The sequence below is a fragment of the Salvelinus fontinalis genome, chromosome 28 (genome assembly GCF_029448725.1).
Source record: "Salvelinus fontinalis isolate EN_2023a chromosome 28, ASM2944872v1, whole genome shotgun sequence".
In the NCBI taxonomy this organism is placed as follows: Eukaryota; Metazoa; Chordata; class Actinopteri; order Salmoniformes; family Salmonidae; genus Salvelinus; species Salvelinus fontinalis.
In genome coordinates, this window is record NC_074692.1 from 47,610,723 (window position 1) to 47,637,827 (window position 27,105).

The 27,105-nt window shown below is 44.1% G+C and overlaps 1 protein-coding gene across 1 annotated transcript in view; it reads left to right on the forward strand.

The window, feature by feature from the left end:
- dapk1 (death-associated protein kinase 1) overlaps positions 1–27,105 on the forward strand; it is a gene marked incomplete at its 5' end in the record, with an annotated part of 153,854 nt that overhangs the window by 85,309 nt on the left and 41,440 nt on the right. The window contains 4 exon segments of the mRNA XM_055887875.1: positions 2,145–2,330; positions 2,704–2,901; positions 10,207–10,466; positions 21,103–21,291. Coding sequence (XP_055743850.1) covers positions 2,145–2,330; positions 2,704–2,901; positions 10,207–10,466; positions 21,103–21,291 — 833 coding nt within the window.

The following is a 27,105-nucleotide window of genomic DNA, read 5'->3' on the forward strand; positions in this document are numbered from 1 at the left end:
ACAGTAGTTTAGTATATCTAGACAGTAGTTTAGTATATCTAGACAGCAGTTTATTATATCTAGACAGCAGTTTATTATATCTAGACTGTAGTTTAGTATATCTAGACTGTAGTTTAGTATATCTAGACTGTAGTTTAGTATATCTAGACAGTAGTTTAGTATATCTAGACAGTAGTTTAGTATATCTAGACAGCAGTTTAGTTTAGTATATCTAGACAGTAGTTTAGTATATCTAGACAGTTGTGTAGTATATGTAGACAGTATTATAGTGTAGTATATCTAGACAGTAGTGTAGTATTTCTAGACATTATGGACGTTTAGTATATCTAGACAGTATTATAGTGTAGTATTTCTAGACAGTTTTATAGTGTAGTATTTCTAGACAGTAGTTTAGTTTAGTATTTCTAGACATTAGGGACGTTTAGTATATGTAGACAGTATTATAGTGTAGTATATCTAGACAGTATTATAGTGTAGTATATCTAGACAGTATTATAGTGTAGTATATCTAGACAGTATTATAGTGTAGTATTTCTAGACAGTATTATAGTGTAGTATATCTAGACAGTATTATAGTGTAGTATTTCTAGACATTAGGGACGTTTAGTATATCTAGACAGTAGTTTAGTTTAGTATATCTAGACAGTAGTTTAGTTTAGTATATCTAGACAGTATTATAGTGTAGTATATCTAGACAGTATTATAGTTTAGTATTTCTTGACATTAGGGACGTTTAGTATATCTAGACAGTAGTGTAGTATATCTAGACAGTAGTTTAGTTTAGTATATCTAGACAGTATTATAGTGTAGTATATCTAGACAGTATTATAGTTTAGTATTTCTAGACATTAGGGACGTTTAGTATATCTAGACAGTATTATAGTGTAGTATATCTAGACAGTATTATAGTGTAGTATATCTAGACAGTATTATAGTTTTGTATTTCTAGACAGTATTATAGTGTAGTATATCTAGACAGTACTGTAGTTTAGTATATCTAGACAGTATTATAGTGTAGTATATCTAGACAGTATTATAGTGTAGTATATCTAGACAGTATTATAGTGTAGTATATCTAGACAGTATTATAGTGTAGTATATCTAGACAGTATTATAGTGTAGTTTATCTAGATAGTATTATAGTATTTCTAGACATTAGGGACGTTTAGTATATCTAGACAGTATTATAGTTTAGTATTTCTAGACAGTATTATAGTGTAGTATATCTAGACAGTATTATAGTTTAGTATTTCTAGACATTAGGGACGTTTAGTATATCTAGACAGTAGTTTAGTTTAGTATATCTAGACAGTATTATAGTGTAGTATATCTAGACAGTATTATAGTGTAGTATATCTAGACAGTAGTTTAGTTTAGTATTTCTAGACAGTATTATAGTGTAGTATAACTAGATAGTAGTATAGTATATCTAGACATTAGGGACGTTTAGTATATCTAGACAGTAGTTTAGTTTAGTATATCTAGACAGTATTATAGTGTAGTATATCTAGACAGTAGTTTAGTTTAGTATATCTAGACAGTATTATAGTGTAGTATAACTAGATAGTATTATAGTATTTCTAGGCATTAGGGATGTTTAGTATATCTAGACAGTATTATAGTGTAGTATAACTAGATAGTAGTATAGTATTTCTAGACATTAGGGACGTTTAGTATATCTAGACAGTATTATAGTGTAGTATAACTAGATAGTATTATAGTATTTCTAGACATTAGGGACGTTTAGTATATCTAGACAGTATTATAGTGTAGTATATCTAGATAGTATTATAGTATTTCTAGACATTAGGGACGTTTAGTATATCTAGACAGTGTATCTACTGGGCTATGTATTGTTCTTTGAGGTAGCAGCTCCACCTGCTGGTTACAACGTATATTATTAGATGTATAATATTCACTTCTTGACTTCGGTCTCCAACCTGTATCCTGGCTGTGAGAACATCATTGTCTATATTCATTATGTGTGTCTCTGTAGTGTCAGTGAGTATCTCCAACCTGTATCCTGGCTGTGAGAACATCATTGTCTATATTCATTATGTGTGTCTCTGTAGTGTCAGTGAGTATCTCCAACCTGTGTCCTGGCTGTGAGAACATCTGTGTCTATATTCATTGTGTCTCTGTAGTGTCAGTGAGTATCTCCAACCTGTATCCTGGCTGTGAGAACGTCTGTGTGCGTAGTCGCAGTATGATGTTTGAGCCCAGCCTGACCAAGGGAGTCCTGGAAGTGTTCAGCCCCGTCACCAACGCACTCTCCTCGGCCGACGACCTCGCCACCAGAGCCATCGACATCCAGAACACTAACATCAATGGTGAATACTAGTCTGACCCCTATCCTCTAACCCAGCGTTTCCCAAACTCGGTCCTCGGGACCCAAAGGGTTGCATGTTTTGTTTTTTTGCCCTAGCACTACACAGCTGATTCAAATAACCAACTAATCATCAGCTGTGTAGTACTAGGGCAAAAACCAAAAACGTTTACCCTTTGGGGTCCCCAGGACCGAGTTTGGGAAACCCTGCTCTAAGAGCTAACCTTTAACCTTTACGAGATGAGTTCCAGTCATAGAAGATCCTCCTCTAACCCCTAACCCTTAAAACCTTTGTTGTGCTGTATTCGTTAAACTCTCTCTCTGTCTCTCTCTCTCTCTCTGTCTGTGTGTCTCTGTGACTGTCTCTCTGTCTCTAGGTGTAGGAGACTTCAGTGTTTGGGAGTTCAGTGGCAACCCTGTGTACTACTGTTCTTATGACTACTTTGCTGCCAATGACCCTACAGCCATCCACCTGGTGGTGTTCAGTCTGGAGGAACCCTACGAGACTCAGCTCAGCCAGGCTACATACTGGCTCAACATGTTAAAGGCCTTAACACTACCACAGGATACTATAGGTACGTACCCGGACCTCTCATTTATTCAACTGTTAGCTTTTCATTACATCATCTCAGAGCACCTGTTAAGCAACATAAACAAGTCATTTAAAAATAAATATATTCTAGATCAAGTCTGTTTGAGTGGTTCTAGATCAAGTCTGTTTGAGTTCTTCTAGATCAAGTCTGTTTGAGTGGTTCTAGATCAAGTCTGTTTGAGTTCTTCTAGATCAAGTCTGTTTGAGTTCTTCTAGATCAAGTCTGTTTGAGTTCTTCTAGATCAAGTCTGTTTAAGAGCTTCTAGATCAAGTCTGTTTGAGTTCTTCTAGATCAAGTCTGTTTGATTGCTTCTAGATCAATTCTGTTTGAGTTCTTCTAGATCAAGTCTGTTTGATTGCTTCTAGATCAAGTCTGTTTTAGTGGTTCTAGATCAAGTCTGTTTGAGTGCTTCTATATCAAGTCTGTTTGAGTGCTTCTAGATCAAGTCTGTTTGAGTGCTTCTAGATCAAGTCTGTATGAGTTCTTCTAGATCAAGTCTGTTTGATTGCTTCTAGATCAAGTCTGTATGAGTTCTTCTAGATCAAGTCTGTTTGATTGCTTCTAGATCAAGTCTGTATGAGTTATTCTAGATCAAGTCTGTTTGATTGCTTCTAGATCAAGTCTGTTTGAATGCTTCTAGATCAAGTTTGTTTGAGTGCTTCTAGATCAAGTCTGTTTGAGTGCTTCTAGATCAAGTCTGTATGAGTGCTTCTAGATCAAGTCTGTATGAGTTATTCTAGAGCAAGTCTGTTTGAGTACTTCTAGATCAAGTCTGTATGAGTGCTTCTAGATCAAGTATGTTTGAGTGGTTCTAGATCAAGTCTGTTTGAGTGCTTCTAGATCAAGTCTGTTTAAGTGCTTCTAGATCAAGTCTGTTTGAGTTCTTCTAGATCAAGTCTGTATGAGTGCTTCTAGATCAAGTCTGTATGAGTGCTTCTAGCTCAAGTCTGTTTGAGTGGTTCTAGATCAAGTCTGTTTGAGTGCTTCTAGATCAAGTCTGTTTGAGTTATTATAGATCAAGTCTGTTTGAGTGCTTCTAGATCAAGTCTGTATGAGTTATTCTAGATCAAGTCTGTTTGAGTGCTTCTAGATCAAGTCTGTTTGAGTGCTTCTAGATCAAGTCTGTTTGAGTGCTTCTAGATCAAGTCTGTTTGAGTGCTTCTAGATCAAGTCTGTATGAGTGCTTCTAGATCAAGTCTGTATGAGTTATTATAGATCAAGTCTGTTTGAGTGCTTCTAGATCAAGTCTGTATGAGTTATTCTAGATCAAGTCTGTTTGAGTGCTTCTAGATCAAGTCTGTTTGAGTGCTTCTAGATCAAGTCTGTTTGAGCGCTTCTAGATCAAGTCTGTTTGCTTGCTTCTAGATCAAGTTTGTTTGATTGCTTCTAGATCAAGTTTGTTTGAGTGCTTCTAAATCAAGTTTGTTTGATTGCTTCTAGATCAAGTCTGTTTGAGTGCTTCTAGATCAAGTCTGTTTGAGTGCTTCTAGATCAAGTCTGTATGATTGCTTCTAGATCAAGTTTGTTTGATTGCTTCTAGATCAAGTTTGTTTGATTGCTTCTAGATCAAGTCTGTTTGAGTGCATCCTGAAGCCTCAAGAGGGGCATCTGTTGTCATGAGAGGATCTAGAAGCTCATAGCTAGATGGTCAGTAGAGGTGGTGGGCATGAGAGGATCTAGAAGCCCATAGCTAGATGGTCAGTAGAGGTGGTTGTCATGAGAGGATCTAGAAGCCCATAGCTAGATGGTCAGTAGAGGTGGTGGGCATGAGAGGATCTAGAAGCCCATAGCTAGATGGTCAGTAGAGGTGGTTGTCATGAGAGGATCTAGAAGCCCATAGCTAGATGGTCAGTAGAGGTGGTGGGCATGAGATGTTCTAGAAGCCCATAGCTAGATGGTCAGTAGAGGTGGTGGGCATGAGAGGATCTAGAAGCCCATAGCTAGATGGTCAGTAGAGGTGGTGGGCATGAGAGGATCTAGAAGCCCATAGCTAGATGGTCAGTAGAGGTGGTGGGCATGAGAGGATCTTGAAGCTCATAGCTAGATGGTCAGTAGAGGTGGTGGGCATGAGATGATCTAGAAGCCCATAGCTAGATGGTCAGTAGAGGTGGTGGGCATGAGAAGATCTAGAAGCCCATAGCTAGATGGTCAGTAGTAGGGCTGTGGCAGGCACAACATTTCGTCAGCCAGTGATTCGTTTTTTTTTTTACCCCTTCTCTCCCCAATTTCGTGGTATCCAATTGGTCGTTGCAGTCTTGTCCCATCACTGCAACTCCCGTACGGACTCGGGAGAGGCGAAGGTCGAGAGCCGTGCGTCCTCCGAGACACAACCCAACCAAGCCGCACTGCTTCTTGACACAATGCTCGCTTAACCCAGAAGCCAGCCGCACCAATGTGTCGGAGGAAACACCGTACACATGGCAACCGTGTCAGCGTGCACTGCGCCCGGCCCGCCACAGGAGTCGCTAGTGCGTGATGGGACAGGAACATCCCTGCCGGCCAAACCCTCCCCTAACCTGGACGACGCTGAGCCAATTGTGCGCCGTCCCATGGATCTTCCGGTCGCGGCCGGCTGCAACAGAGCCTGGACTCGAACCCAGAATCTCTAGTAGCACAGCTAGCACTGCAATGCAGTGCCTTAGACCACTGCACCAGCCGGTGATTGTCAAGCAAATAATTGCTGATCTCACGGTAATTGACCGTTAATTAACATAAACACATTTAGCATCTCCTGGCTTCCACTCAGAACCTACAAGCCACTGATGCAGACCTTTGGAACATCTACATTTTATAAAGTCTAATAAATCCATGTAATATAGTCTACACCATCACAATAAATCCATGTAATGTAGTCTACACCTTCACAATACATCCATCATTTATTTTAAACAGGTCTAAAGAAACATGATATGAAGAAAAAGTAGTTTATTTCAGAAGAACAGAATAGCAAACTCTGAGTTGTCCTTATGTTAGGCCCTGATGTGGCTATGCCAAATGGCTGTGGGCTACACTAGTTCATTTAACAGACAAGATTTGCTCAGTATTCTGTGGCATTATTGAATAGTATTATTGTATAGTATTATTGTATAGTATTATTTTACAGTATTTTATATTTTATAGTATTCTTTTATATTATTGTATAGAATTATATTATAGTATTTTATAGTATTATTTTATAGTATTATTTTATATTATAGTATGAAGAATACAATTGAACAAAGCTGAATAAAAGGATATTTTCTCCAAGCGATGAGGGAGTGCAGCTGCAGCTATTCTGTGTTGAGCGTCAACAAAGAAACAGGAAGTCCTATATGCTTAACCCTAACCCTAACCCAAAGAAACAGGAAGTCCTATATGCTTAAACCTAACCCTAACCCAAAGAAACAGGAAGTCCTAAACACAGCAAAAAATGAAACGTCCCTCTTTCAGGACCCTGTCTTTCAAAGATAATTCGTAAAAATACAAATAACTTCACAGATCTTCATTGTTATGGGTTTAAACAGCGTTTCCCATGCTTGTTCAATGAACCAATTAAGATCACAGTTATGAAAACTTAGGACACTAAAGAGGCCTTTCTACTGACTCTGAAAAACACCAAAAGAAAGATGCCCAGGGTCCCTGCTCATCTGCGTGAATGTGCCTTAGGCATGCTGCAAGGAGGCATGAGGACTGTAGATGTGGCCAGGGCAATAAATTGCAATGTCCATACTGTGAGATGCCTAAGACAGCACTACAGGGAGACTGGATGGACAGCTGAGCATCCTCGCAGTGTCATTGGTGCGGTGTGTCACAGCATCATCAGACTAAGCTTGTTGTCATTGCAGGCAATCTCCATGCTTGTGCCTGTTGTAAGGCAGGTCCTCACCAGACATCACCGGCAACAACGTCGCCTATGGGCACAAACACACCGTCACTGGAAAAAAAAAGTGCTATTCACTGACGAGTCGCGGTTTTGTCTCACCAGGGGTGATGGTCGGATTAGCATTTATCGTCGAAGGAATGAGCGTTACAACGAGGCCTGTACTCTGGAGCGGGATCCATTTGGAGGTGGAAGGTCCGTCATGGTCTGGAGCGGTGTGTCACAGCATCATCGGACTGAGCTTGTTGTCATTGCAGGCAATCTCAACGCTGTGCGTTACAGGGAAGACATCCTCCCCATGTGGTACCCTTCCTGCAGGCTCATCCTGACATGACCCTCCAGCATGACAATGCCACCAGCCATACTGCTCGTTTTGTGCGTGATTTCCTGCAAGACAGGAATGTCAGTGTTGGCCAGCGAAGAGCCCGGATCTCAATCCCATTGAGCACGTCTGGGACCTGTTGGATCGGAGGGTTTGTGATTTAATGATATTTAGATGCTACTATTTAATTGTGACGCTATGCTAGCGATGCTAATCAGTGTGTGGGGGGGGGGGGTGCTCCCGGACCCGGGGTAGAGGCTCCTGAAAGGTTAACCACCATTTTCTCTCAACACCAGTAGCTATCACCAATTCGGCTAAACTAAGATATTGATAGCCACTAACCAAGAAAAAACCTCATCAGATGACAGTCTGATAACATATTTATGGTATAGGATAGGTTTTGTTAGAAAAATGTGCATATTTCAGGTATAAATCATAGTTTGCCATTGCAGCCACCATCACAAATCTCACCAAAGCTCCTAGAATTACTACAGAGAGCAACTTGTATTACCAATTTACTCATCATAAAACATTTCTTAAAAATACACAGCACATAGCAATGGAAAGACACAGATGTTGTGAATTCAGACAACATTTCAGATTTTCTAAGTGTTTTACGGCGAAAACACAATAAATCGTTATATTAGCATACCACATATGCAAACGTTACCCGAGCACTGATTCAAGCCAAAGAGAGCGATATCGTTATCATCGCCAAAATATATAAATTTTTTCACTAACCTTCTCAGAATTCTTCAGATGACACTCCTGTAACATCATATTACAACATACATATAGAGTTTGTTCGAAAATGTGCATATTTAGCCACCAAAATCATGGTTAGTCAATGACAAAAGTATCCCAGCTGGTCAGAAAATGTTGTGCACCATATTAGACAGTGATCTAGTCTTATACATAAATACTCATAAACTTGACAAAAAAATACAGGGTGGACAGCGATTGATAGACAATTTAATTCTTAATACAATCGCGGAATTACATTTTTTAAATTATCCTTACTTTTCAATACAGGTTGCGCCAAGCGAAGCTATAGCAAACAAAATGGCGGCATAAGCGTTTAACATTTTTCGACAGAAACACGATTTATCATCATAAATTGTTCTTACTATGAGCTGTTCTCCCATCAGAATCTTGGGCAATGAATCCTTTCTTGGGTCTAATCTTCTTTTGGTCGAAAGATGTCCACTTGTCCGTCGAAATGCCCACTAACGTACGACCGGGACCCCGAAACGTGCCCGGAGCTTCAAAGTGTATTACAAAGTAATGCCTCAAAATCGCACTAAACGGATATAAATTGCTATAAAACGGTTTAAATTAACTACCTTATGATGTTTCTAACACCTATAACGAGTAAAAAGATGACCGACGCTATATTACTGGCTAAACCAAGGCTTGGAAAAAGGCCAGTCAGATATCCTTCTTGCGTTGAGCGCAGAGTCCAAAGGAACGCTACTTCCGGTATTTGGTGATTTATAGAGCCCATGATTGCGCAATCGACTCCATTCAAATTGTCACCGCATCTAGAGGAAGGCGTGGGCAGTGTTTGTATCCTCATAGGATTTACAGTGGCTTTAAAATTGATCTGGAACCAGAGGCCAAGAGTTCTGAAAACTCACTCACTGGGAGGAAAAGTGCTGTAGAATGAGTTCTGTTCCACTCAGAGACATAATTCAAACGGCTATAGAAACTAGAGAGTGTTTTCTATCCAATAATAACAATAATATGCATATTGTACGAGCAAGAATTGAGTACTAGGCAGTTTAATCTGTAGTGCAAATTATGCTAATGCGAAACAGCACCCCCTATAGTTGCAAAAAGTTAATATTAGAAAAGTTGGGAAATAAATATAGTAGGCCTAGCCAATAGAAAGTATGCCAAGCCTATAGACAGCTGATGGGATCCTCCTCTTTTTAGTAGAGGACATCACTCTGTTTTTTCACATAATTGAATAGCCTGTAGAAATGTTACGCAACATGAGCTCATGGGCTCTCATGAACTGTTTGATTAGATTTTCCATTACATTTTGCATTGATGTCAGAATGATTAGAGGGACAATAGAGTGTTGAGTACCAGGCAGTTAGCAAGTTTGGCAGGCTACTAATGACAGTCAGCATCAGAGCTTGGAGAAGTCTAATTACTGTGACTAAACGGTCATGTGGATTTTGACTGCCTTCATGACTCGTGACCGCGGGTGGAGCGGTAATACGGTCACCGTAACAGCCCTAGTCAGTAGAGGTGGTGTGCATGAGAGGATCTAGAAGCTCATAGCTAGATGGTCAGTAGAGGTGGTGGGCATGAGATGATCTAGAAGCCCATAGCTAGATGGTCAGTAGAGATGGTGGACATGAGAGGATCTGGAATCTCATAGCTAGATGGTCAGTAGAGGTGGTGGGCATGAGAGGATCTAGAAGCCCATAGCTAGTAGGTCAGTAGAGGTGGTGGGCATGAGAGGATCTAGAAGCTCATAGCTAGATGGTCAGTAGAGGTGGTGGGCATGAGAGGATCTAGAAGCCCATAGCTAGATGGTCAGTAGAGGTGGTGGGCATGAGAGGATCTAGAAGCCCATAGCTAGATGGTCAGTAGAGGTGGTGGGCAGGTCCAAGGGCAGGCAGCTCCATGTCATCAGGGCGTCTGCAGCTTCTGGCAAACCACAGCCTTTGTTCTCCTGACCTTAACCCTCCGCCAGGCCACGTACTGGTTCAACACATTAGTCTCAGGATAACATCTGTAAGCCAGTCACACAGACTCACTATGCCGTCACTAGTCATTCATCAAATCCTAAGGAATACCATTTTAGTAGAAAATAATCATCCTGTATCTGTCTACTTTGTCTTGTCATATTCCCCTCCTCCTCTCTCTAACCCTTGACCTCTCGCTCCGGGCTCATCTCCTCTCTCCTGTGTTGTCATGGTTCCAGCCTGTCTTAACATCACAATGACAGACAGCTTCGGAGACTACACCCGTACAGTAGAACACGGTTTGAATGAGTTTGTTAGAAATGTGACTGCAGGTATAGAGGTTTAGATAGGACTAGATCTGTAGGGGAATGTTGAGCTGACCAGTAACACAGCGTGTCCGTCCCCAGCGTTTGGAGGCCGCATCCATAGCCCGCTGACGGTAGTCCTCGTGGGGACTCATGCTGACGTGGCTTGCCTGCCTCGGGGGGCTGGAGGGGAGTTTGGATACGACAAGGAGAGGCCTCTACTCAAGGAGCTCCGGAACAGGTTTGGCAACGACCTGCAGATCTCAGAGAGGCTGTTTGTGATGGACGCTGGAGCCTCCACCTCTAAAGATGTCAAACTGCTCCGGAACCACCTGCTGGAACTACGCAATAACATCGTCTCTGTAAGTTCATACACTCTGACAGCCAATAACATCGTCTCTGTTAGTTCATACACTCTGACAGCCAATAACATCGTCTCTGTAAGTTCATCCACTGACAGCCAATAACATCGTCTCTGTTAGTTCATCCACTCTGACAGCCAATAACATCGTCTCTGTTAGTTCATACACTCTGACAGCCAATAACATCGTCTCTGTAAGTTCATACACTCTGACAGCCAATAACATCGTCTCTGTTAGTTCATACACTCTGACAGCCAATAACATCGTCTCTGTTAGTTCATACACTCTGACAGCCAATAACATTGTCTCTGTTAGTTCATACACTCTGACAGCCAATAACATCGTCTCTGTTAGTTCATACACTGACAGCCAATAACATCGTCTCTGTTAGTTCATACACTCTGACAGCCAATAACATCGTCTCTGTTAGTTCATACACTCTGACAGCCAATAACATCGTCTCTGTTATTTCATACACTCTGACAGCCAATAACATCGTCTCTGTTAGTTCATACACTCTGACAGCCAATAACATCGTCTCTGTTAGTTCATACACTCTGACAGCCAATAACATCGTCTCTGTTAGTTCATCCACTGACAGCCAATAACATCGTCTCTGTTAGTTCATACACTCTGACAGCCAATAACATCGTCTCTGTAAGTTCATCCACTCTGACAGCCAATAACATCGTCTCTGTAAGTTCATCCACTCTGACAGCCAATAACATCGTCTCTGTTAGTTCATCCACTCTGACAGCCAATAACATCGTCTCTGTAAGTTCATCCACTCTGACAGCCAATAACATCGTCTCTGTTAGTTCATACACTCTGACAGCCAATAACATCGTCTCTGTTAGTTCATCCACTCTGACAGCCAATAACATCGTCTCTGTTAGTTCATCCACTCTGACAGCCAATAACATCGTCTCTGTTAGTTCATACACTCTGACAGCCAATAACATCGTCTCTGTTAGTTCATACACTCTGACAGCCAATAACATTGAATCATTGTTTATTTGTCACGTGTCGAATAGAACAGGTGTAGTAGACCTTATTGGTATTATTAGAGGTGTAGTAGACCTTATTGGTATTATTACAGGTGTAGTAGACCTTATTGGTATTATTACAGGTGTAGTAGACCTTATTGGTATTATTACAGGTGTAGTAGACCTTATTGATATTATTACAGGTGTAGTAGACCTTATTGATATTATTACAGGTGTAGTAGACCTTATTGGTATTATTACAGGTGTAGTAGACCTTATTGGTATTATTACAGGTGTAGTAGACCTTATTGGTATTATTACAGGTGTAGTAGACCTTATTGGTATTATTACAGGTGTAGTAGACCTTATTGGTATTATTACAGGTGTAGTAGACCTTATTGGTATTATTACAGGTGTAGTAGACCTTATTGGTATTATTACAGGTGTAGTAGACCTTATTGGTATTATTACAGGTGTAGTAGACCTTATTGGTATTATTACAGGTGTAGTAGACCTTATTGGTATTATTACAGGTGTAGTAGACCTTATTGGTATTATTACAGGTGTAGTAGACCTTATTGGTATTATTACAGGTGTAGTAGACCTTATTGGTATTATTACAGGTGTAGTAGACCTTATTGGTATTATTACAGGTGTAGTAGACCTTATTGGTATTATTACAGGTGTAGTAGACCTTATTGGTATTATTACAGGTGTAGTAGACCTTATTGGTATTATTACAGGTGTAGTAGACCTTATTGGTATTATTACAGGTGTAGTAGACCTTATTGGTATTATTACAGGTGTAGTAGACCTTATTGGTATTATTACAGGTGTAGTAGACCTTATTGGTATTATTACAGGTGTAGTAGACCTTATTGGTATTATTACAGGTGTAGTAGACCTTATTGGTATTATTACAGGTGTAGTAGACCTTATTGGTATTATTACAGGTGTAGTAGACCTTATTGGTGTTATTACAGGTGTAGTAGACCTTATTGGTGTTATTACAGGTGTAGTAGACCTTATTGGTGTTATTACAGGTGTAGTAGACCTTATTGGTGTTATTACAGGTGTAGTAGACCTTATTGGTATTATTACAGGTGTAGTAGACCTTATTGGTATTATTACAGGTGTAGTAGACCTTATTGGTATTATTACAGGTGTAGTAGGCCTTATTGGTATTATTACAGGTGTAGTAGGCCTTATTGGTATTATTACAGGTGTAGTAGGCCTTATTGGTATTATTACAGGTGTAGTAGACCTTATTGGTATTATTACAGGTGTAGTAGACCTTATTGGTATTATTACAGGTGTAGTAGACCTTATTGGTATTATTACAGGTGTAGTAGACCTTATTGGTATTATTACAGGTGTAGTAGACCTTATTGGTATTATTACAGGTGTAGTAGACCTTATTGGTATTATTACAGGTGTAGTAGACCTTATTGGTATTATTACAGGTGTAGTAGACCTTATTGGTATTATTACAGGTGTAGTAGACCTTATTGGTATTATTACAGGTGTAGTAGACCTTATTGGTATTATTACAGGTGTAGTAGACCTTATTGGTATTATTACAGGTGTAGTAGACCTTATTGGTATTATTACAGGTGTAGTAGACCTTATTGGTATTATTACAGGTGTAGTAGACCTTATTGGTATTATTACAGGTGTAGTAGACCTTATTGGTATTATTACAGGTGTAGTAGACCTTATTGGTATTATTACAGGTGTAGTAGACCTTATTGGTATTATTACAGGTGTAGTAGACCTTATTGGTATTATTACAGGTGTAGTAGACCTTATTGGTATTATTACAGGTGTAGTAGACCTTATTGGTATTATTACAGGTGTAGTAGACCTTATTGGTATTATTACAGGTGTAGTAGACCTTATTGGTATTATTACAGGTGTAGTAGACCTTATTGGTATTATTACAGGTGTAGTAGACCTTATTGGTATTATTACAGGTGTAGTAGACCTTATTGGTATTATTACAGGTGTAGTAGACCTTATTGGTATTATTACAGGTGTAGTAGACCTTATTGGTATTATTACAGGTGTAGTAGACCTTATTGGTATTATTACAGGTGTAGTAGACCTTATTGGTATTATTACAGGTGTAGTAGACCTTATTGGTATTATTACAGGTGTAGTAGACCTTATTGGTATTATTACAGGTGTAGTAGACCTTATTGGTATTATTACAGGTGTAGTAGACCTTATTGGTATTATTACAGGTGTAGTAGACCTTATTGGTATTATTACAGGTGTAGTAGACCTTATTGGTATTATTACAGGTGTAGTAGACCTTATTGATATTATTACAGGTGTAGTAGACCTTATTGGTATTATTACAGGTGTAGTAGACCTTATTGGTATTATTACAGGTGTAGTAGACCTTATTGGTATTATTACAGGTGTAGTAGACCTTATTGGTATTATTACAGGTGTAGTAGACCTTATTGGTATTATTACAGGTGTAGTAGACCTTATTGGTATTATTACAGGTGTAGTAGACCTTATTGGTATTATTACAGGTGTAGTAGACCTTATTGGTATTATTACAGGTGTAGTAGACCTTATTGGTATTATTACAGGTGTAGTAGACCTTATTGGTATTATTACAGGTGTAGTAGACCTTATTTGTATTATTACAGGTGTAGTAGACCTTATTGGTATTATTACAGGTGTAGTAGACCTTATTGGTATTATTACAGGTGTAGTAGACCTTATTTGTATTATTACAGGTGTAGTAGACCTTATTGGTATTATTACAGGTGTAGTAGACCTTATTGGTATTATTACAGGTGTAGTAGACCTTATTGGTATTATTACAGGTGTAGTAGACCTTATTGGTATTATTACAGGTGTAGTAGACCTTATTTGTATTATTACAGGTGTAGTAGACCTTATTTGTATTATTACAGGTGTAGTAGACCTTATTTGTATTATTACAGGTGTAGTAGACCTTACAGTGTCTTATTGGTATTATTACATGTCTTGTGTTTCAGTGTTTCACAGTAATCTCAGCGTAGTTCTGGGTTGTTTTGCTGCTTATGTTTTTCAGTTGACATTTGTCTTAGGTGTTTTCTAATTGTTTTACATTCCGTATCAAACCATTTTTCAGAAACTTTTTGTTTCTGATGTTGGATTTCGTTTTTCTCCGATTTGCTGAATTGACCCCTTTCATTGTTTTGATATTGTTCTGGAAGACCTGTGTAGAGTTCATTATTTCATTTGAGTTTAATGTTTCCATGAATTTCTCTGCACTGTTTGGAGCCCATCTGTCTGATTTGGTTCTAATGAGTTTAATTGATAATTTAATTGTAATGTTCTAGGTTCATGTTGTAGAGTTTAATTGGGCTGTTTTTTTTTAATGAGTATTGCTGGTTAATTTCTTCCGAAAAACCTTGATCTGACTGTGATCCGACAATGGTGTCTGTGATCCGACAATGGTGTCTGTGATCCGACAATGGTGTCTGTGATCCGACAATGGTGTCTGTGATCCGACAATGGTGTCTGTGATCCGACAATGGTGTCTGTGATCCGACAATGGTGTCTGTGATCCGACAATGGTGTCTGTGATCCGACAATGGTGTCTGTGATCCGACAATGGTGTCTGTGATCCGACAATGGTGTCTGTGATCCGACAATGGCGCCTGTGATCCGACAATGGTGTCTGTGATCTCACAGTGGTGTCTGTGATCTGACAGTGGTGTCTGTGATCCGACAATGGTGTCTATGATCCGACAATGGTGTCTATGATCCGACAATGGTGTCTGTGATCTGACAATGGTGTCTGTGATCTGACAGTGGTGTCTGTGATCCGACAATGGTGTCTATGATCCGACAATGGTGTCTATGATCCGACAATGGTGTCTGTGATCTCACAGTGAATGCACTAATGGATGTACTAACTACACTTGTCCCAAGAGCTGAGCAGTAAGTAAACTGACCTAAAGAGTCGCCTCTGATTCTACCATTAAGCATGTACAGGCCTAAGGCTCGACAGAGATGCACTAACTCCTTCCCGTTGTTGTTCACTATTTGATCAGGACTGTTTCTATTATTTATAATAGGGCTACTGTACACGGAGGGGTGTCCAAATATGTGGTGGTTACTTATTTTCCACCATAATTTGCAAATAAATTCATAAAAAATCCTACAATGTGATTTTCTGGATTTTTTTTTCTCATTTTGTCTGTCATAGTTGAAGTGTACCTATGATGAAAATTACAGGCCTCTCTCGTCTTTTTAAGTGGGAGAACTTGCACAATTGGTGGCTGTCTAAATACTTTTTTGCCCCACTGTAGATACTTTTGTACCTGTTTCCTCCAGCATCTTCACAAGGTCCTTTGCTGTTGTTCTGGGATTGATTTGCACTTTTCGCACCAAAGTACGTTCATCTCTAGGAGACAGAACGCGTCTCCTTCCTGAGTGGTATGACGGCTGCGTGGTCCCATGGTGTTTATAGTTGCGTACTATTGTTTGTACAGATGAACGTGGTACCTTCAGGTGTTTGGAATTTGCTCCCAAGGATGAACCAGACTTGTGGAGGTCTACAATTTTTTTTCTTAGATCTTGGCTGAATTCTTTTGATTTTCCCATGATGTCAAGCAAAGAGGCACTGAGTTTGAAGGTAGGCCTTGAAATACATCCACAGATACACCTCCAATTGACTCAAAGTATGTCAATTAGCCTATCAGAAGCTTCTAAAGCCATAACATCATTTTCTGGAGTTTTCCAAGCTGTTTAAAGGCACAGTCAACTTAGTGTATGTAAACTTCTGACCCACTGGAATTGTGATACAGTGAATTATAAGTGAAATAATATGTGTGGACACAACTATATTGGTTGTTGGGAACACAGCCTGTGCCCGTTCTGCCACTCTTCTCACTGCCCCAGATACATCTTCACCTTTGGCACGAAGGTGGTTTGTGCCAGTGTGGATGATGATGTTGTCAGGGGTGTCAATCCTGGTCTGACTGAGGAGCTGCACGATCAGTTGTAGTACACCAGAACTTATACACCAGGTGTCTAGGGAATCATCTCTCCTGACCAAGAGCTTCCCATTTTAATCGATGAGGATTGCAGTTCTGGGTAGTTGTCTGGGTGGAGCAGCCTGGGATGCTGGTATTCTGACCTGGGCTGGTGCAGACTGGGAGGCTGGTATTCTGACCTGGGCTGGTGCAGACTGGGAGGCTGGTATTCTGACCTGGGCTGGTGCAGACTGGGAGGCTGGTATTCTGACCTGGGCTGGAGCAGACTGGGAGGCTGGTATTCTGACCTGGGCTGGAGCAGACTGGGAGGCTGGTATTCTGACCTGGGCTGGAGCAGACTGGGAGGCTGATATTCTGACCTGGGCTGGAGCAGACTGGGAGGCTGGTATTCTGACCTGGGCTGGAGCAGACTGGGAGGCTGGTATTCTGACCTGGGCTGGAGCAGACTGGGAGGCTGGTATTCTGACCTGGGTGGAGCAGACTGGGAGGCTGGTATTCTGACCTGGGCTGGAGCAGACTGGGAGGCTGGTATTCTGACCTGGGCTGGAGCAGACTGGGAGGCTGATATTCTGACCTGGGCTGGAGCAGACTGGGAGGCTGGTATTCTGACCTGGGCTGGAGCAGACTGGGAGGCTGGTATTCTGACCTGGGCTGGAGCAGACTGGGAGGCTGGTATTCTGACCTGGGTGGAGCAGACTGGGAGGCTGGTATTCTGACCTGGGCTGGAGCAGACTGGGAGGCTGGTATTCTGACCTGGGCTGGAGCAGACTGGGAGGCTGGTATTCTGACCTGGGCTGGAGCAGACTGGGAGGCTGGTATTCTGACCTGGGTGGAGCAGACTGGGAGGCTGGTATTCTGACCTGGGCTGGAGCAGACTGGGAGGCTGGTATTCTGACCTGGGCTGGTGCAGACTGGGAGGCTGATATTCTGACCTGGGCTGGAGCAGACTGGGAGGCTGGTATTCTGACCTGGGCTGGAGCAGACTGGGAGACTGGTATTCTGACCTGGGCTGGAGCAGACTGGTAGGCTGGTATTCTGACCTGGGTGGAGCAGACTGGGAGGCTGGTATTCTGACCTGGGCTGGAGCAGACTGGGAGGCTGGTATTCTGACCTGGGCTGGAGCAGACTGGGAGGCTGGTATTCTGACCTGGGTGGAGCAGACTGGGAGGCTGGTATTCTGACCTGGGCTGGAGCAGACTGGGAGGCTGGTATTCTGACCTGGGCTGGTGCAGACTGGGAGGCTGATATTCTGACCTGGGCTGGAGCAGACTGGGAGGCTGGTATTCTGACCTGGGCTGGAGCAGACTGGGAGACTGGTATTCTGACCTGGGCTGGAGCAGACTGGTAGGCTGGTATTCTGACCTGGGTGGAGCAGACTGGGAGGCTGGTATTCTGACCTGGGCTGGAGCAGACTGGGAGGCTGGTATTCTGACCTGGGCTGGTGCAGACTGGGAGGCTGGTATTCTGACCTGGGCTGGAGCAGACTGGGAGGCTGGTATTCTGACCTGGGCTGGTGCAGACTGGGAGACTGGTATTCTGACTGGGCTGGAGCAGACTGGGAGGCTGGTATTCTGACCTGGGCTGGAGCAGACTGGTAGGCTGGTATTCTGACCTGGGTGGAGCAGACTGGGAGGCAGGTATTCTGACCTGTGCTGGAGCAGACTGGGAGGCTGGTATTCTGACCTGGGCTGGAGCAGACTGGTAGGCTGGTATTCTGACCTGGGTGGAGCAGACTGGGAGGCTAGTATTCTGACCTGGGCTGGTGCAGACTGGGAGGCTGGTATTCTGTCCTGGGCTGGTGGAGCAGACTGGGAGGCTGGTATTCTGACCTGGGCTGGAGCAGACTGGGAGGCTAGTATTCTGACCTGGGCTGGTGCAGACTGGGAGGCTGGTATTCTGTCCTGGGCTGGTGGAGCAGACTGGGAGACTGGTATTCTGACCTGGGCTGGAGCAGACTGGGAGGCTGGTATTCTGACCTGGGCTGGAGCAGACTGGGAGACTGGTATTCTGACCTGGCTGGTGCAGACTTGGAGGCTGGTATTCTGACCTGGGCTGGTGCAGACTGGGAGACTGGTATTCTGACCTGGGCTGGTGCAGACTTGGAGGCTGGTATTCTGACCTGGGCTGGTGCAGACTGGGAGGCTGGTATTCTGACCTGGGCTGGAGCAGACTGGGAGACTGGTATTCTGACCTGGGCTGGTGCAGACTTGGAGGCTGGTATTCTGACCTGGGCTGGTGCAGACTGGGAGGCTGGTATTCTGACCTGGGCTGGAGCAGACTGGGAGACTGGTATTCTGACCTGGGCTGGTGCAGACTTGGAGGCTGGTATTCTGACCTGGGCTGGTGCAGACTGGGAGACTGGTATTCTGACCTGGGCTGGTAGAGACTTGGAGGCTGGTATTCTGACCTGGGCTGGTGCAGACTGGGAGGCTGGTATTCTGACCTGGGCTGGAGCAGACTGGGAGGCTGGTTTTCTGACCTGGGTGGAGGAGACTGGGAGGCTGGTATTCTGACCTGGGCTGGTGCAGACTGGGAGGCTGGAATTCTGACATGGGCTGGTGCAGACTGGGAGGCTGGTATTCTGTCCTGGGCTGGTGGAGCAGACTGGGAGGCTGGTATTCTGACCTGGGCTGGAGCTGACTGGGAGACTGGTATTCTGACCTGGGCTGGAGCACACTGGGAGGCTGGTATTCTGACCTGGGCTGGAGCACACTGGGAGGCTGGTATTCTGACCTGGGCTGGTGCAGACTGGGAGGCTGGTATTCTGACCTGGGCTGGTGCAGACTGGGAGGCTGGTATTCTGTCCTGGGCTGGTGGAGCAGACTGGGAGGCTGGTATTCTGACCTGGGCTGGAGCAGACTGGGAGACTGGTATTCTGACCTGGGCTGGAGCACACTGGGAGGCTGGTATTCTGACCTGGGCTGGAGCACACTGGGAGGCTGGTATTCTGACCTGGGCTGGTGCAGACTGGGAGGCTGGTATTCTGACCTGGGCTGGTGCAGACTGGGAGGCTGGTATTCTGTCCTGGGCTGGTGGAGCAGACTGGGAGGCTGGTATTCTGACCTGGGCTGGAGCAGACTGGGAGACTGGTATTCTGACCTGGGCTGGAGCAGACTGGGAGGCTGGTATTCTGACCTGGGCTGGAGCAGACTGGGAGGCTGGTATTCTGACCTGGGCTGGAGCAGACTGGGAGGCTGGTATTCTGACCTGGGCTGGAGCAGACTGGGAGGCTGGTATTCTGACCTGGGCTGGAGCAGACTGGGAGGCTGGTATTCTGACCTGGGCTGGTGCAGACTGGGAGGCTGGTATTCTGACCTGGGCTGGAGCAGACTGGGAGGCTGGTATTCTGACCTGGGCTGGAGCAGACTGGGAGGCTGGTATTCTGACCTGGGCTGGAGCAGACTGGGAGGCTGGTATTCTGACCTGGGCTGGAGCAGACTGGGAGGCTGGTATTCTGACCTGGGCTGGTGCAGACTGGGAGGCTGGTATTCTGACCTGGGCTGGAGCAGACTGGGAGGCTGGTATTCTGACCTGGGCTGGAGCAGACTGGGAGGCTGGTATTCTGACCTGGGCTGGTGCAGACTGGGAGGCTGGTATTCTGACCTGGGTGGAGCAGACTGGGATGCTGGTATTCTGACCTGGGCTGGTGCAGACTGGGATGCTGGTATTCTGACCTGGGCTGGTGCAGACTGGGATGCTGGTATTCTGACCTGGGCTGGTGCAGACTGGGATGCTGGTATTCTGACCTGGGCTGGTGCAGACTGGGATGCTGGTATTCTGACCTGGGTTGGTGCAGACTGGGAGGCTGGTATTCTGACCTGGGCTGGTGCAGACTGGGAGGCTGGTATTCTGACCTGGGCTGGTGCAGACTGGGATGCTGGTATTCTGACCTGGGCTGGTGCAGACTGGGAGGCTGGTATTCTGACCTGGGCTGGTGCAGACTGGGAGGCTGGTATTCTGACCTGGGCTGGTGCAGACTGGGAGGCTGGTATTCTGACCTGGGCTGGTGCAGACTGGGAGGCTGGTATTCTGACCTGGGCTGGTGCAGACTGGGAGGCTGGTATTCTGACCTGGGCTGGTGCAGACTGGGAGGCTGGTATTCTGACCTGGGCTGGTGCAGTGTCATCAGGCTGTGTGGTGGAGGCCATGCTGGTTGTGCTGGTCTCAGGTTCTGCCTGTGTTGTACCAAGACATGTTCTCTAGATGCAGAGGACATAATGACCAGCTGCTGGTTGAGGCTGTCAATGTATATATTTCCATAGCAACGCTGGTGATGTTGGCTACAATGTTGCAAAAGAAGCCTACCTTGTTTTTTGTATTTTTTGTCTTTAGAGAAATGTGACTTGTGACAAATTGAGTCTAAAAGCTTTTTTTGAAATCAACAAAGCTTGAGAAGACTTTGCCTTTGTTTTGGTTTGTTTGTTTGTTTGTCAATGAGGGTGTACAGGGTGAATATGTGGTCTGTTGTACTGTAATTTGGTATGAAGCCAATTTGACATTTGCTCAGTAAATTGTTTTCGCTGAGTAAATGTATAAGTCTGCTGATGATGCAGAGGATGTTCCCCAAGGTTGCTATTGACACATATCCCACGGTAGTTATTGTGGTCAAATGTCTTAAGTCCCTCTCTCTCCCCTCTCTGACAGACCTGTAGTCCCAAGTCGGCCCTTTCAGAGTGTCTGGTCTCGACCCTGCCCTCCTGGAGGAGAATGAGTGGTCCTAACCAGCTGACGTCATGGCAACAGTTTGTCTCTGACGTCCAGGAACACATCAACCCACTGGTCAGCGAGGAGCACCTCCGAGGGGTCGCACAACAGCTCCACAGCATGGGAGAGGTACACACACACGCGCGCACGCACACACACACACACACACACACACACACACACACACACACACACACACACACACACACACACACACACACACACACACACACACACACACACACACACACACACACAGCAGCTCCACAACATGGGAGAGGAACACACACTATTACACAAAAGTCCAAACTCCAACGTAAGTCGAGTGCACCTCAAATAGTGTCAAGGATCTGTGTTCAACCCAGGATCCTCCCCTATTCAGTGTCTGTGTTGTGAGGTTATTTTCCTGCCACCAGGTGTCACTGTTTAGCAGTGTGTTCCTCCATCTGGAAACAGTGATTGGACTGTTGGGACATGTTGATGTTGACAAGAATGACTCTGCTCTGGTAGATAGACAGCCAACTGGCCTAGACAGACTTCAACGTGTCTTGTACTTCACACATTTAAATACCAGTCTTGAGATTATATTAGATATGCCAACTTCATTCACCTTTCTCTCTCCTACTCTCTCTCTCTCTATCCATCCACCCATCCATTCATCTCTCGCTCTCTATCATCTCTCTCGCTCTCTCTTTCTCTCTCTCTCTCTCTCTCTCTCTCTCTCTCTCTCTCTCTCTCTCTCTCTCTCTCTCTCTCTCTCTCTCTCTCTCTCTCTCTCTCTCTCTCTCTCTCTCTCTCTCTCTCTCTCTCTCTCTCTCTCTCTCTCTCTCTCTCTCTCTCTCTCTCCCTCTCTCTCATTATCCATCTCTCTCTCTCTCTCTGTCTATCTCTATCTCTCTCTCTCTCTCTCTCTCTCTCTCTCTCTCTCTCTCTCTCTCTCTCTCTCTCTCTCTCTCTCTCTCTCTCTCTCATTATCCATCTCTCTCTCTCTCTCTCTCTCTCTCTCTCTCTCTCTCTCTCTCTCTCTCTCTCTCTCTCTCTCTCTCTCTCTCTCTCTCTCTCTCATTATCCATCTCTCTCACTCAATTCAATTCAAGGGGCTTGATTGGCATGGGAAACATATGTTAACATTGCCAAAGCAATTGAAATAGATAATAAACAAAAGTGAAATAAACAAAAAATAACAGTAAACATTACACTCACAAAAGTTCCAAAATAATTAAGACATTTAAAATGTCATATTATGTCTATATACAGTGTTGTAATTATGTGCAAATAGTTAAATGGAAAATAAGAAACATAAATATGGGTTGTATTTACAATGGTGTTTGTTCTTCACTGGTTGCCCTTTTCTTGTGGTAACAGGTCACACGTCTTGCTGCTTTGATGCACACTGTGGTATTTCATCAAAATTGGATTTGTTTTTTAATGCTTTGGGGTTCTGTGTAATCTGAGGGAAATATGTGTCTTTTAATATGGTCATACGTTTGGCAGGAGGTTAGGAAGTACCTCTCAGTTTCCACCTCATATTGTGGGCAGCGTGTACATAGCCTATCTTCTACATACAGTGCATTCAGAAAGTAGTCACCTCACCATGTTGTCTAGGTTACAGTAAGGAACTCACCTCACCATGTTGTCTAGGTTACAGTAAGGAACTCACCTCACCATGTTGTCTAGGTTACAGTAAGGAACTCACCTCACCATGTTGTCTAGGTTACAGTAAGGAACTCACCTCACCATGTTGTCTAGGTTACAGTAAGGAACTCACCTCACCATGTTGTCTAGGTTACAGTAAGGAACTCACCTCACCACGTTTTTTAGGTTACAGTAAGGAACTCACCTCACCATGTTGTCTAGGTTACAGTAAGGAACTCACCTCACCACGTTGTCTAGGTTACAGTAAGGAACTCACCTCACCATGTTGTCTAGGTTACAGTAAGGAACTCACCTCACCACGTTGTCTAGGTTACAGTAAGGAACTCACCTCACCACGTTGTCTAGGTTACAGTAAGGAACTCACCTCACCACGTTGTCTAGGTTACAGTAAGGAACTCACCTCACCATGTTGTCTAGGTTACAGTAAGGAACTCACCTCACCATGTTGTCTAGGTTACAGTAAGGAACTCACCTCACCACGTTGTCTAGGTTACAGTAAGGAACTCACCTCACCACGTTGTCTAGGTTACAGTAAGGAACTCACCTCACCACGTTGTCTAGGTTACAGTAAGGAACTCACCTCACCATGTTGTCTAGGTTACAGTAAGGAACTCACCTCACCACGTTGTCTAGGTTACAGTAAAGAACTCACCTCACCACGTTGTCTAGGTTACAGTAAGGAACTCACCTCACCACGTTGTCTAGGTTACAGTAAGGAACTCACCTCACCATGTTGTCTAGGTTACAGTAAGGAACTCACCTCACCACGTTGTCTAGGTTACAGTAAGAAACTCACCTCACCATGTTGTCTAGGTTACAGTAAGGAACTCACCTCACCATGTTGTCTAGGTTACAGTAAGGAACTCACCTCACCACGTTGTCTAGGTTACAGTAAGGAACTCACCTCACCACGTTGTCTAGGTTACCTTAAGGAACTCACCTCACCGTGTTGTCTAGGTTACAGTAAGGAACTCACCTCACCGTGCTGTCTAGGTTACAGTAAGGAACTCACCTCACCACGTTGTCTAGGTTACAGTAAGGAACTCACCTCACCACGTTGTCTAGGTTACAGTAAGGAACTCACCTCACCATGTTGTCTAGGTTACAGTAAGGAACTCACCTCACCATGTTGTCTAGGTTACAGTAAGGAACTCACCTCACCATGTTGTCTAGGTTACAGTAAGGAACTCACCTCACCGCGTTGTCTAGGTTACAGTAAGGAACTCACCTCACCGTGTTGTCTAGGTTACAGTAAGGAACTCACCTCACCGTGCTGTCTAGGTTACAGTAAGGAACTCACCTCACCACGTTGTCTAGGTTACAGTAAGGAACTCACCTCACCACGTTGTCTAGGTTACAGTAAGGAACTCACCTCACCACGTTGTCTAGGTTACAGTAAGGAACTCACCTCACCACGTTGTCTAGGTTACAGTAAGGAACTCACCTCACCACGTTGTCTAGGTTACAGTAAGGAACTCACCTCACCACGTTGTCTAGGTTACAGTAAGGAACTCACCTCACCACGTTGTCTAGGTTACAGTAAGGAACTCACCTCACCACGTTGTCTAGGTTACAGTAAGGAACTCACCTCACCACGTTGTCTAGGTTGCAGTAAGGAACTCACCTCACCACGTTGTCTAGGTTACAGTAAGGAACTCACCTCACCACGTTGTCTAGGTTACAGTAAGGAACTCACCTCACCACGTTGTCTAGGTTACAGTAAGGAACTCACCTCACCATGTTGTCTAGGTTACAGTAAGGAACTCACCTCACCATGTTGTCTAGGTTACAGTAAGGAACTCACCTCACCGCGTTGTCTAGGTTACAGTAAGGAACTCACCTCACCGTGTTGTCTAGGTTACAGTAAGGAACTCACCTCACCGTGTTGTCTAGGTTACAGTAAGGAACTCACCTCACCATGTTGTCTAGGTTACAGTAAGGATCTCACCTCACCACGTTGTCTAGGTTACAGTAAGGATCTCACCTCACCATGTTGTCTAGGTTACAGTAAGGAACTCACCTCACCATGTTGTCTAGGTTACAGTAAGGAACTCACCTCACCACGTTGTCTAGGTTACAGTAAGGAACTCACCTCACCACGTTGTCTAGGTTACAGTAAGGAACTCACCTCACCACGTTGTCTAGGTTACAGTAAGGAACTCACCTCACCACGTTGTCTAGGTTACAGTAAGGAACTCACCTCACCACGTTGTCTAGGTTACAGTAAGGAACTCACCTCACCACGTTGTCTAGGTTACAGTAAGGAACTCACCTCGCCACGTTGTCTAGGTTACAGTAAGGAACTCACCTCGCCACGTTGTCTAGGTTACAGTAAGGAACTCACCTCACCACGTTGTCTAGGTTACAGTAAGGAACTCACCTCGCAAAGTTGTCTAGGTTACAGTAAGGAACTCACCTCACCGTGTTGTCTAGGTTACAGTAAGGAACTCACCTCACCGTGTTGTCTAGGTTACAGTAAGGAACTCACCTCACCACGTTGTCTAGGTTACAGTAAGGAACTCACCTCACCATGTTGTCTAGGTTACAGTAAGGAACTCACCTCACCATGTTGTCTAGGTTACAGTAAGGAACTCACCTCACCACGTTGTCTAGGTTACAGTAAGGAACTCACCTCACCACGTTGTCTAGGTTACAGTAAGGAACTCACCTCACCACGTTGTCTAGGTTACAGTAAGGAACTCACCTCACCACGTTGTCTAGGTTACAGTAAGGAACTCACCTCACCATGTTGTCTAGGTTACAGTAAGGAACTCACCTCACCATGTTGTCTAGGTTACAGTAAGGAACTCACCTCACCATGTTGTCTAGGTTACAGTAAGGAACTCACCTCACCATGTTGTCTAGGTTACAGTAAGGAACTCACCTCACCATGTTGTCTAGGTTACAGTAAGGAACTCACCTCACCATGTTGTCTAGGTTACAGTAAGGAACTCACCTCACCATGTTGTCTAGGTTACAGTAAGGAACTCACCTCACCATGTTGTCTAGGTTACAGTAAGGAACTCACCTCACCACGTTGTCTAGGTTACAGTAAGGAACTCACCTCACCATGTTGTCTAGGTTACAGTAAGGAACTCACCTCACCATGTTGTCTAGGTTACAGTAAGGAACTCACCTCACCATGTTGTCTAGGTTACAGTAAGGAACTCACCTCACCACGTTGTCTAGGTTACAGTAAGGAACTCACCTCACCATGTTGTCTAGGTTACAGTAAGGAACTCACCTCACCATGTTGTCTAGGTTACAGTAAGGAACTCACCTCACCATGTTGTCTATCTCTTAATTGAAAGGAAAAACCAAAAACCTGAAGACACACTAGGCACTCCATGGAATGAATCTGACACCACTGATTTCATGGAAAGAAACAACTTTTCAGCATCTTCTTCAGTGAGAGTTGATGAAGCCACACAGGCAGCCCATGTCTGATTATTTACCTGCTTGTTGCTCTTTAGACCAATCTAATACCTCGTGGACAGATTCACATGTTAAACGGACTTCTACCCTACATGGTGCTGAACCTTGGTTCTGTCATGGTGCTGAGCCTTGGTTCCTTCATGGTCCTGAACCTTGGTTCCTTCATGGTCCTGAACCTTGGTTCCTTCATGGTGCTGAACCTTGGTTCCTTCATGGTGCTGAACCTTGGTTCCTTCATGGTCCTGAACCTTGGTTCCTTCATGGTCCTGAACCTTGGTTCCTTCATGGTGCTGAACCTTGGTTCCTTCATGGTCCTGAACCTTGGTTCCTTCATGGTCCTGAACCTTGGTTCCTTCATGGTCCTGAACCTTGGTTCCTTCATGGTGCTGAACCTTGGTTCCTTCATGGTGGTGAACCTTGGTTCCTTCATGGTGCTGACCCTTAGTTCCTTCTACCCTACATGGTGCTGAACCTTGGTTCCTTCATGGTGCTGAACCTTGGTTCCTTCTACCCTACATGGTCCTGAACCTTGGTTCCCACATGGTGCTGAACCTTGGTTCCTTCTACCCTACATGGTCCTGAACCTTGGTTCCTTCTACCCTACATGGTGCTGACCCTTGGTTCCTTCTACCCTACATGGTGCTGAACCTTGGTTCCTACATGGTGCTGAACCTTGGTTCCTTCATGGTCCTGAACCTTGGTTCCTTCATGGTGCTGAGCCTTGGTTCCTTCATGGTGCTGAACCTTGGTTCCTTCTACCCTAAATTGTGCTGAACCTTGGTTCCTTCATGGTCCTGAACCTTGGTTCCTTCATGGTGCTAAACCTTGGTTCCTTCATGGTGCTGAACCTTG